Consider the following 12230-nt stretch of genomic DNA (forward strand, 5'->3'; position numbering starts at 1 on the left):
TAATTACAGATTTTTTGTAAGTTATAATATAAGGCATATCCATATAACCAAAAAATAAAAAACACCATACCATATGGCAAAAATTTGGTCTAATTCAAAACCTTGTTAAGAATAAACCATAAGGTTGTCATGCAAAGCATCAATCCTTGCATGACATTTGGTAATGTATCAAATATAATCTGTTAAACTGGCATATATTTCATGTGATGGGTAGAGTAAATTTTTTTTCTTCTTTTCCAATTGCTCTTAGAATGCAAAATAGAAATGCAATAAATTATAATTAATAGAAGGCCAAATTTCGTTGCATATCAAATAATAAACTTTAACGATGGTCCAACATAGCACTTAAGGGGAAGAGACGAGAGATAAATGAGTTACGTTACAAATGGGGTTAAAAGAAATTTGGGAGGGGAGGAGTTGGGTCAATATTTTTCGTTGGACTTAGGGGTATTTTTGTCAAAAGTTCAGCCCAACATTATTGCCCTGTGATTGTCTTGGACACTTATCCTCAAGGATGGCACTAGACTGGGCGGTATTTAAGAATAAGAATGATTTGGGATTATTGCTATATAGGATCACTAAGGTGTAACCAAATACAGTGATCCCGTTACCTCTACCCCCATCAATATTGATCTTGGGGTCATTACCTCGTACCAAATGCCGTCTTAAGTTATTGGATATGTTAAAATGAACGGGTGGCCTATTCTAATGCATATTAAGCAAAAACTAAAGCATTTGAAACTTGGGAATAGGATATGTTTTTTGAATACTTGGAAAGGATGAGTACATTTTTTGGGGTATAAAGCTGCCCCTCAAGTCTAATTGTTTGTTTCAATGCTTACTTATAGTGACAGATTTTTTGTAAGTTATAATATAAGGCATATCCACATAACCAAAAAATAAAAAACACCATACCATATGGCAAAAATTTGGTTTAATTCAAAACCTTGTTAAGAATAAACCATAAGGTTGTCATGCAAAGCACCAATCCTTGCATGACATGTGGTAATGTATCAAATATAATCTGTTAAACTGGCATATATTCTATGTGATGGGCAGAGTAAATTTTTTTCTTCTTTTCCAACTGCTCTTAAAATGCAAAATAGAAATGCAATAAATTATAATTAATAGAAGGCCAAATTCTGTTGCATATCAAATAATAAACTTTAACGATGGTCCAACAAAAATTACGATCGTTAATAAAATAGGACATGTTTTTTTAAAACTTGGGAAGGTTGAGTACATTTTTTGGGGTATAAGACTATCCCTTGGTGCAAGGCTACTCGGCTCCAGGCTAAGAAGGAGCAACAAGCGATTGAGCAGCAAGTATGTCCTAATGGTTTATATAAATACTGAATATGTCAATTCTATTTATCTAACATTACATACTTTGTCTTTGATTACTTTAGTGCATCCAACTTTACAGCTGACAAGTATCACTCTCCCTCTTTTTTCTTGAATAAAAAGTGTAACAAATATCACTCTTTTTGTAGTTCTAGCAATCTCTTCTTGTTTGAGACTGTGAAGAGTCACGGACTGTTAAATGAACAGTGAAGGAACTATATTGCGATGTTCTTCCCCTTTTCTTTGCATAGTTTGTAGGCTGGAAACGAGGAAGGCCGGGTTGGGCCACCCTTTTGCTTGAGGTGGACCTGAAAATGTTTTTTGGGCTTTTAGTTGGGCTTAGGCCAGAGGGTTTGGCCAAGCCCGATCAAACTCGTTCCAAAGCCTAAATAGATCTGACCCGAATAAGCCCGACCAGATAAGGTCGGAATGAGCTCGACCTCAGTCAGGCCCAACATAGGACATCAGGTTTTAGAAGCCACGATCTGCCAACTCGAGCAAAGAGTGCTTTCTTACGCCAAAAAAAAAAGCTGTAAAGAAGAAAAGGATGATTAATTTTGACATGGCATGCATTTGCTTCGCTCGCCATACGTGATTACAGAACTAAGGAAACTAGAGCAATCTGTGCAGGAAATCTTATCTCCTTGTCTTAATTGCATACAAGGATATTGCCACCAAAGATACACTTGTGGTTTGTTTTGGCCTGACTGTACCTTTTCATCCAGAATTTCCATAATTTTTCCTAGTATGATCAGAAAAAAAATAGCATTTTTAGTTGGGGATACCTACTGTAAAGAGAATGCGTTGCATTAAAGGATTAAAGTAGCAGACATGCTCTATTGCAAGTGACTCTACTTGTACCGAGAAAATAAAAAGGACCCTCCTATGTCGTTTTCAGATAAGGATGACTCCTATCGGAGGTGGCTACCCAGTCTGTACGATCTTCAGACAGAAGTCACAGAATGCTGCAAAAGTCGGTGATACAAGCTTCTGCTTTAGAGATAATTTTTATGGAACTAATTCTGCATACTCCATCTAAAGGTGAAAAGTAAGCTCTCCTATGTCAGACCAAAGTATCCTTTCACTTTGGTAAAAGGGACAAGTAATTGGACGAGCTTTCTTGTTCGGAATCACCTGAACCAGATATTCTCTATATTGAGCAAAGTTGTAATGTAGCAGTTATTTTAATTGCAGGGAGGACTCTTTTCATTCAATAACAACAGTGATTAGTGATGCCCCTGGTGACCTGGTTGTTCTTATTGGGCACTAAATTCACGGAACAATCTCATGTTACATAATATTTGCTAATCTCTCCATGTTCTCTTTATTTGTTTACAGAACTAGGTTTCGGTGGTGGAAAGACAAAGTCACAATGGTGAAATTTGCCAATGCTGAAACTGGCTTGAAGGAGGCTGAGAACCTGGTGGAGTACTTTGAGAGGAACAACCATGGACGCAGAGGCTTGGGACATGCAAATTCTTCTCGGTCTGGTGAAGATGACAATATTCCAGCATCGGTCGATGGGTATGAGAAAGCTGGTGAGAGGAAGAGGATCTTTTACGGGTACCTGGCAACTGCTTCAGATCTTTGAGAAACTTGATTTCCATTCAAGGAGAAGGGTTGTCATCAAGAACAGAAAGGGAGCTTGACCCATCTGACTAATGCTCATGACTAGTGCTCATGAAGGTACTTAAGGAGCATTGCAGAACCAGATGATGAACATGAACACATGGTTTATGTTGGTCACTTTTCCACGATGCAAGACTGAAGAATGCTTGTATGCTTGTCTGAATTTAGTCATTTTGCTTGCAGTGTGGGGGGTGATTGAAAGGTGATTTGGGGGCAAAAAAGCTTCCTTTGAACCTATATGCAATGAAGAAAATTTTCCTTTCCATTTCTTCCCTTTATTTTGACTGAAATTGGTCAGATGGTTCTCTTACCGTCCCACTCCAATCCTGCATCTTGTAGTCACCAGATATTAGATTCTACAGCATTGCGAAGGTACAAGTCGCTTAAGAAGTTCATGTGGGGTTTTTATACAGTACAATGGTCCACCTTTTCCAGTTTGCTACTCAGTTGAACTTCCATTATTAGTTGCTTCTATCAGATAGTCTGCAGCCTTGCTGACTTTAGAGGCTCCATCAGTATGAGAACATGAGGGTACCAACAGATGCTGATTGATGTGAAATGCCTAGTTCTTTATTCTGGTGCGATTCTCATGGCAAAAAGGGTAGTGTACTGGCTTAAAAGAGCTCTCCATCATCTTCCAATATTTACAGGATACATCCATCCTCTATTCTGTGGGAAGCTAATTTTTCATCAACTTTCTCTTTTGCTAGTTGATTATTCCTGCCAATCAAAACTGGAAGAGCGTATTTCTTGAAGACATGAGTCAGCTCTAGGTGTATGAGTACCTTATTTTCTGTGATTATAGCATGCATGGTGGTTTTTCTGTTAGCAAATCATTGTGCTGCTTTGTTCTTAGTTTGGAGGCATCAGAACATCCAGTTGCCTTGTCAATGCCGGAGTCTAGCATCTGTGCTAATACGTAACGCCGACTCCTGTGCCCCAACCCATGGGGCGCGTCTGTCTGCTCCCTGGCTTGGGTTCTCCCACTCCATGGTCACTCCATGCACCCTGTACCATTTTTGAGTGTGTGGCTGTCACTGCAAAAAGATTCAAATCATTGTGACAGGGGAGGGGGCTACCCTCGGTTTCAGAACATATGGAATATGTTGAGTGGTGGTGTGGTCTTTCAAACTAAACATATTTTTAGAGAGGCGAATGGGGCCGCGGACTGAATAGCATCGTATGTGGGTAGTCATTCCGGAGGCACCTTGTAGGTTGGAGAAGCGGAGCTACCTAGGGCACTCCATAATTTGTTGTTTTCTGACCTTATTACATGTATCCGTGCTACAATTATATGAATTATCCATTATAGCAAAAAAAAATTCAAATCATTTCTCTAGTATTTATTATTTTTTAAATAAAAAAATCATATTAATCGCATATGCCACACTTAGAATAGAAACTAGCAATAATGAGAATTATTATATTTGCTTTCATGCTAGAGGATTTTACCCTTCTATGCGAATTGATGAGGGGTAACCTCGGGCTGATATCTATTAGAACCTGTTATATCAACTGGTCCAAGTTTAGCTGTTCAATATATCAGATATCCTCATGCTGATTATGGATAAGATAAGTATTTCATTCGTAACCATTTTCCGTTTAATGATTTATAAGTAGAAAAATTTTCACAATCTATAAATGAAAAATATTAGAAGAGATATTTAGAGGGATAATATCTGATAGTAGAATGAAGCAAGCAAAGTGAAATTATATTATAAATATTTTCGGCCGTAAGGCAATCACAGGGTGGAAGTCAGCCTACTAATGCAATAAAAGTAGAACAATAAACAAAGGAGGGGGAGTGACACAAAAGAAAACTAGAAAGGGACCCTAGAAGCTTTTGGTTGTATTCTTGATTCGCTCCCATTGGTCTTGCAACCATGATATTATCTCATCAAATTTGTTCACTCTGGTAAGTAGTTTGGGAAGCTTGGAAGCACAGTTATTTAGTTGCTTGTGAGCTTCATACAAAGAGCTTTGAACTTCTCTTTGATGTTTTTCTCCAGCCTAATTTGACTCTCCTCCGAAGCCATTAACTCGTTGCGAGCCTCAGCTAACTGAGCTTTTAAGGATGTGATCAGCTGTTCCTTGGACTGTATTTTATTCTAGAGCTTCTCATTAACAGCTACGTCGAATTTGGGCTCTTCCTTCTATGAAGTCACTCGACCAACCTCCGTGATCAAAGAAGCCAAGATATAGTGGGTTCTGTAAAAAGACGAATAACCTGAGTCAAGTTTGCCACCTGGCCAACTAGAAGTTCGACGACTTAAGAGCAAAATTTCTATTGCACTTTGAACCCCGTTCATCTTTTGAGGACTGGTGAGATCATTGAGATCAATCTCCATGATACCTTTTATATCTTCTTAACTCTTTACACCTTGGCCGAGACTCCAGGTGAGGTCATAGCACTGGCTAAGGGCGAAGCAACTACGACCATCAATGACCTGCAAATGTGAATTTGGTCAACTAACAAGAAAAATGAAAGTCTTTAACTTACCTTAGTGTTATGGCTAGTGGCTGAAGAGCTCAAGAAAAAAAGGCTTGGAGGTTCGTTCTATAGTGACATTGTTTACATCACATCCTAACTTTAAAGGCTAATTAGATTGCCGCCATGTGAGAGTGCTAACAATGAGTAAAAATGAGAGGCTCTAACCTCAATAATGAAAAGTTGGCGGAGCATTCAGGTTTCATTGATCACTTCATTATTTTGTAGGGAACAATGGGGAATTGACATTTTTGAACACCATAGGGGAGGACAAAGAGGTGGTATTTGAGGAAGTTTTGTGGTCATCATAGGAAGGATGGATGGATAGAGGGGCATAGCCAATTTTCTTCAGTAATTTACAAGGAATTGATTAATTGCATAAACTACTTTGTTTGAAAATATTTTAAATATCAAAAAATAAACAAATTATTAGCAACAGAGATTTTTTATGTATATCCTGGTAAATATAGTTTATGATATACTTACTCTTCAAAAATTGCTACACACACACACCTTCAAGTTACCATGTTTTTTCAAGGATACCCTTTTCATTAGATTTTTGACCAATGATGCTGATAATTAGCTTTTAAGTATAAAATGATTACATTTCTGCGTCAATATTCGTTAAAATTTTTGAACAATAGATTTGAAGAGCTATATTCTTTGCAAATACTGATTTATCAGGGTTTAATATACAATATTTTATTCATTCAATATTTTCCTTTTATCTTCTTTTCTTATTTTTTCTTTCTTTTTTATTTTCTTTATATCTATCTCATATCTAATAATGAAATGTACGGTATGCTGGTATCTTCCCCCATTTTGTTAATGGAAAGCGGGTCCGCTGTGTCAAGTAGCTGCCAAGCTAAGAAAAATACAAAGAAGGTGCAAAAGAAGAAACTTCTTTGATCTCTCAGTCAACGAGGTAGAAAATTTTCGTAAGGTTAGAGTTGAACAATTTTTTTTTAAGACCTAATTGTTGATTATAATAACCTCTATTTTATAAGTAGGAGTTTTCGAGACCTAGCAATTTTAATGACAGTAACACCACATGAAGCATTGCTTCCGACATAACTCTGTAATGGTCAGTGAATGCCAATGTCTGCATTCCTGCTAATATTCCATTATTTAACTCTGCCTCACAACTAAGTTGCCACGTGAAGACTGCACCAAATAATAATGCTCTTCAATTATACCAACCTTGTTTCCCTCTCGCCGCAAGGACTGATGCATCTCGCTTTTGTTAAAATATTTCTACTATTAAATCCAATACAAAATGGTATCGCAGGGTGAATTGTCTTCTTTGTAGCGTACTATTTTAAAAATTTTATTTTGAACAAGTTATTGCCTGAGCGTTTATATAGTATTTTATTCGCCATTGTTTAAAAAAAAAAAATCTAATTGTGAAACAAAGCTTTACACGTGCGAAGAATTAGTGCGTCATAATGGCACGTTTGAAACTGGGCTACTTCCAAGTCGCTAGCGTTTCGGACACCAACACGTAAGCAACCAAAAGAAGCGCTGACCGTAGGGTGTGACAGATCTTAACAAATGGACGGCAGAGAAGATTCTGCACTAGATTTCATATTTGATAACGGTGAACTAAGAAAAACCATTTCCTCCTCACAAATAAAAACTGTATTAAGATTTGTTCGCGTATAAGATTAGTACAAAAGAAAGCCAAGCGAGCACATCCACACCGTCGGTTTTTTTTTTTTTTGTGGTCTAAAAGAAAAGGAAAAACCAAGTAAAAGCGCCCGTTATCGGCGAACGCGCATGATTACAACCAGGGCTCTACCTCCGGCGGCAGCGGCGGCGGAGGAGAAGGAGGATGGGAGATCAGGCGTCGGATCGGTGGTTCTCGGCGGCGGCGAGGCCGACGATAAGGTCGGCGAAGGCGCCGACGATGTACTTGTGGGCGTGCTTCCGGTTGAGGGCGAGGTAGCAGAGAAGGAGCTCGTGGAGGTGGACGGCGTGGACCCGGAGGTCCAGCCCCAGCGCCGCCACCATCTCCTCCATCGACCGCCGGAAGTCCCAGTACGGGTCCGGCGAGTACGTCGGCACGGCGACCCCGGCACCTACCACGCCGACGGCCACCGCCGCCGAGTCCACGATCGAGTTCGACGGCCCGGGAGCGGCCGGGAAGAAGCGGCGGGAGGCGATGGCGGTGGAGAGGTCGCGGTCAGAGGGGCAGGGTCCGTCGGGGGCGGCGGCGGTGCCGGGGGCGGTGGAGGATGAGGAGTTGGAGGAGAAGGAGGAGCCCTCGGCAGCGGTGGCCGCAGCGGCGGCGGAGGACGTGGAGAGGGTTTGGGTTAGGGTTTCCGAATCGGAGGCGGCGGGGTCATACAGGGAATTGAAACTTTTAAAGACCACGGAGGAAGGCGCAGAAGCGGAGGTGGAGGGGGCATTCAGGGAATGGGGGATTGGTGGATGGGCAGAATGGGAAGGCCGCTTGAGGCGAGAGAAGCAGTGATTCAAGCCTTTGCCTAACATTTCTCCCTCCTCCCTTCTCTCTCTATCTCTCTCTCTCTCTCTCTCTCTTCTCCGAAGCAAAAAAAAGGAGGGAGAGAAGAGAACAGAGGTGGGGAACCATTTATAACTGCAATAAATTATTAAATTAATTAATCAAAACAGAAATATAAGTAATTAATTAATGAATTAAGGGAATAATTAATAAGCGGATGTTGGAGGTTGGATCGCCGTCCGCATTGATTGTTGATTTGACGGACAGCCGTCCGATGTCAGTGACAGCAGGCAACGTTCGCATGCGACGGTACAAAGTTGCGGACCGGGTTTTATTACGGTGACGATGCGCGGTAGATCTGGCACGCGCATAGGAATTTTATATGATAAAAGATTTTTTAAGCCGGATTTTTTTCTAAGCCGCATATCGGTTTTTTATCGGACCGGCCGGTCCGGTGACCGAGCCAAGGGCAAGGGGTAGAATTGGATGCATGATTGTCCTCATATTGAAGTAGTTTCATGATTGTCCTAATGTCCTCAAAATGAAGGTTTTGCAGGCAAAATTTTGCTGCAAGTAAGTATGTGGGGCATTTCTGATTTAGAACTGATTGTCCTGCAACTTTTGGCTCCACATTTCTCACTACATTACCAACAAGATGAAGGTTAAAATTGTTCACTGGTTAGCTCTAGTTTGGTTAGGTCTATTTGCATGAGCTAGAATTCTCTTTTTTTCTTTGAGAGCCTAGGCTTATGAATATTGGGTATGTGGATTAATGTTAGGTTAATGTTCGAAATATGAGATTTGATGCTTAGGTCTCCATTGTTAAAATCACCACTTGTTCCAAAAGCTTAAGCTAATAGGATGAGATAAATTTATTTATATATTTCATATTTTTTTATACTCTCTTATATATGGGTCAGACTTTTTTTTAATGAGTGAGTCCAATATATGAAATTTTTAATAATAGAATTAAAGAGTGCGAAAACAGGATTCGAACTCAGGACCTCTATTTTAATATCATGTTAAAATCACTACTTATCTCAAAAACTTAAGTTAATAGAATGAGATAGATTTATTTATATGTTTTATATTTTCTTATGCTTGTTGGTTCACATTGGTTGAAAATTGGTTGGGTTTGGTTTTGCAATTACTATTTGTAACTTCATGGAAGCTCTGAAAGTTTTTTGCCATGCAAAACCAAATTGCATGCACATGCATGTGAGGGACCATATGTCATAGTCGGAACGCTATGTACATGTCTATTTACTCATTTGTTGAGTAATGAGGGCTACATGTCACATGAGTTGCTAGTTTGAAGCTTCAGTAGGTGTACTTGTTGCTTGGACAAACAGTGAAGCTGTCCATTACTACAACTACAAGAAAGGAGTTCTTGAGCTTTTAAGCTTTTGATGTAATGGTTCATGAGGAGAGGCTACTAGGAGTACACTAGAATGGAGTTTTCGGGGTTAGCATAAACAGGAGAAAGCTAAAAAAGGCGTCCAACTAACGATCAAGAAAGGGACTGCGCTAGGTGCCTTTCCATTGTTAAAAATTGGATCTATGCTAAAATTTTGTTTTTTTTTTCTAATTTGTGAAAATATAAATATGTCCGATATTGTACACGTGTTTGATATAATTATTTTTTATTAAAAAATAAATATAATAATAGTGATGGGTATGATAGTTGATAGAGGGATTAGGCAGGTACGAAAGTGATGGCCCGAGGCAATAGTGGTGATGGTGGCGACAGTGGTGTCGATATCAATGACATGGTAGAAGCGACAAATATAGCAGTGGTGTTGTGCTAAAAATGATAGTAGTAGTGGTGGAGGTACTAGCAATATAATGGAGATGGTGATGATAGTAGCAATAGTACTGATAGTAACAGTGGTAGAGGTGGTAGCGATGGTAATATCTAAGGTGATAACAATGGTAGTGAGGCAACGATGATTGTGGTTGTAAAAATCATGAGTTTCTTAGTTTGAAAAATATTGAAAGTAACTATTTCTTACTTTTATTATATTAAAAAAATAATAAAAATGACTTTTAAAAAATAAAAAATAAAAATAGCAGTACCAAATATATATTTTTTTTATTGTTGTTATTTTATTTTAAAAATATAAAATAAGAAATAAAAGTGATGTTAAATAGGTTCTAAGTAAATTAGGTTTTTCTTGTAAATTCTTAATTACCATAAATACATCTAGACATGAAAAAGGAATTAAATGTTTTTCTATTTTCTTATATTTTTTCTTATTGAGAAAACTTCTCTCACAAATTTTTTGAGAACTTATTTATCAATTTTATTTCATGCATTAGTTGCAAATTCACATACCTCAATATTTTTGTGAGATTCATTTTGATGTAAGCTTATGTTGCTGCTGTGACGTAGATTCTCAATCATTATTATTTTTTAAACAACATGTTTTTGGTGATATTAATTGAAAAGCAATATATTGCATATAACTTTAATTACTCGAACTAGTTCGATCTTAGTTAAAAGATAGAGAACTTCAAGGTTTCCGGTCAATGCAATTACCTAAAAAAAAGGGTTCCAATTATTGTAGTTGGTAAAGTCATTAAGGGTTGATATAATTATATAAATTCGATTCCTTCCATCACAAGAATTTTGGCTAAATGTCCTCCTAAAATATACAGATAAAATTATATTTGATGGATAAATTAGGTCTTTGTCCTAGTGGTCATTGATCATACCTCTCTACTTAGCAACAAGAGGTTTTGGCTAAATTTTGAATTTGAGTTACTAAAGTATAAATTGGTCTCCCTCCATCTCTCTCTTTCTCAAAAAAAAAAAAACATGAAGAGGATATTACTTTCCACCTAAAGGGAAAAGGGCAATGAAGTTCTAAACTCTTCAAGCCCCGAGGTACCTTCTTACACTTTTTCAATAACCAGACAACTCCTACTAAGAGTCTTAAAATCATGAATTGCCAAAGAGAAAAGCTAAAATATTGCAAGCATAGAGAGGCCAGAAGAACATAACTTTGAAAAGAAGATGCTTGATTCACGCGGCCTCATATTATATGTTTGCAATAAACCTAGCTACAGAAGGTAATCAGAGTCAGATGAGTCATTTGCCATCTCGTTTCAAAATATTTTAAGCGTTTAAAAAGCTTGATCACGTTTACTTTAGGTTGCTTGGTATAAGCCAATTGCAAACGTGTCTGATACAACTGACTTGCAAATATAAAAGTATTTCAGGCTATACAACTAATCTGATATTGTCTTAGAACAACAATTGGCAACTTTTTTATAGACAACAATTATTGTGGATACCTCACCATTAATAAAGGACAACTTGTAGATTTCATGTGAATCATAACTAATGCATGGCTCTCCACAATCTTACAATTAGCTGCTTCCACTTGCATATCCCCACATGAATTGTACGAAATGAAGGTATACGCCATTATATTAGTTCTATATGATGGCATTAGCTCATCTCAAATGCACTACTAGCAAGCTATCAAAGTTGAAAGTTCGATGACCACTGACTACCGACACATCTCATCATAGTGCAATTAGAACTTTGATCCATTGCATGCTATATGCTGACAATACGAATGTGCACAGGCTGGCCAACTATATATAATAATGCATGTCCAAAGTCTAAATACAAAATGTCCAAACAAATCTTTAGAAATCTTATCTCTATGAGCCATGTGGGACAAGATATTCTTTCATTATTTTTCTCATAAACAGCCCTTAACTCTTACAATTACTTGAGAACCAACATACCCGCCCATCAAAAGTTATGATTAAAATAAGAAATAATCATGTAAAAATTTCTAAACTATTTTGGGGTTTTTAATTTTCTCTTGAACTTTAATTTAGTGCAATTAGGTCAAAGAATACTGGCTATAAATTTTATCTGGTTGTTGTGACAAAATTATCATGTAATATCACATAAGGTATCATACTCTTCTGCCCTATATATATAAACTGGTCATGTGATATTACGTGTCGATTTCGTCACGGTGGCTGGATGAGATTCATAGCTAGGGCTTAAATTGAGCGAATTTAAAAATTCGATGACCTACTTGTATCAAATTAAAATTTAGAGAAAACCAAAAGCTCCGAAATAATTCAAAAAATTTTATGTGATTATTCCTTAAAGTAACAATGCTGAAATATCCATGCTGATGAATGGAACTATAACTAGATTAACTCACTGATGCACCAGCTACATTGGTACTATGACATGCAAGAGTGCATACTCCAATCAATAATGCCATCAATGACACTAAATAAACTCTTCCTAACACATATTGCTACGTACGAAGT

General features: G+C 37.8%; 1 protein-coding gene across 1 annotated transcript; it reads right to left on the reverse strand.

Moving 5' to 3' along the window:
* Positions 1-7005: 7005 nt before the first annotated feature.
* Positions 7006-8023, reverse strand: OFP12 (ovate family protein 12). Its single transcript, XM_008799169.5, has one exon. The coding sequence runs from the start codon at positions 7952-7954 to the stop codon at positions 7301-7303; it is 654 nt and encodes a 217-aa protein (XP_008797391.1). The 5' UTR covers positions 7955-8023; the 3' UTR covers positions 7006-7300.
* Positions 8024-12230: the final 4207 nt, after the last annotated feature.

This window comes from Phoenix dactylifera, chromosome 5, assembly GCF_051530095.1.
Source record: "Phoenix dactylifera cultivar Ajwa chromosome 5, Ajwa_hap1_PhDact_Kaust_v1.1, whole genome shotgun sequence".
NCBI classification, from domain to species: Eukaryota; Viridiplantae; Streptophyta; class Magnoliopsida; order Arecales; family Arecaceae; genus Phoenix; species Phoenix dactylifera.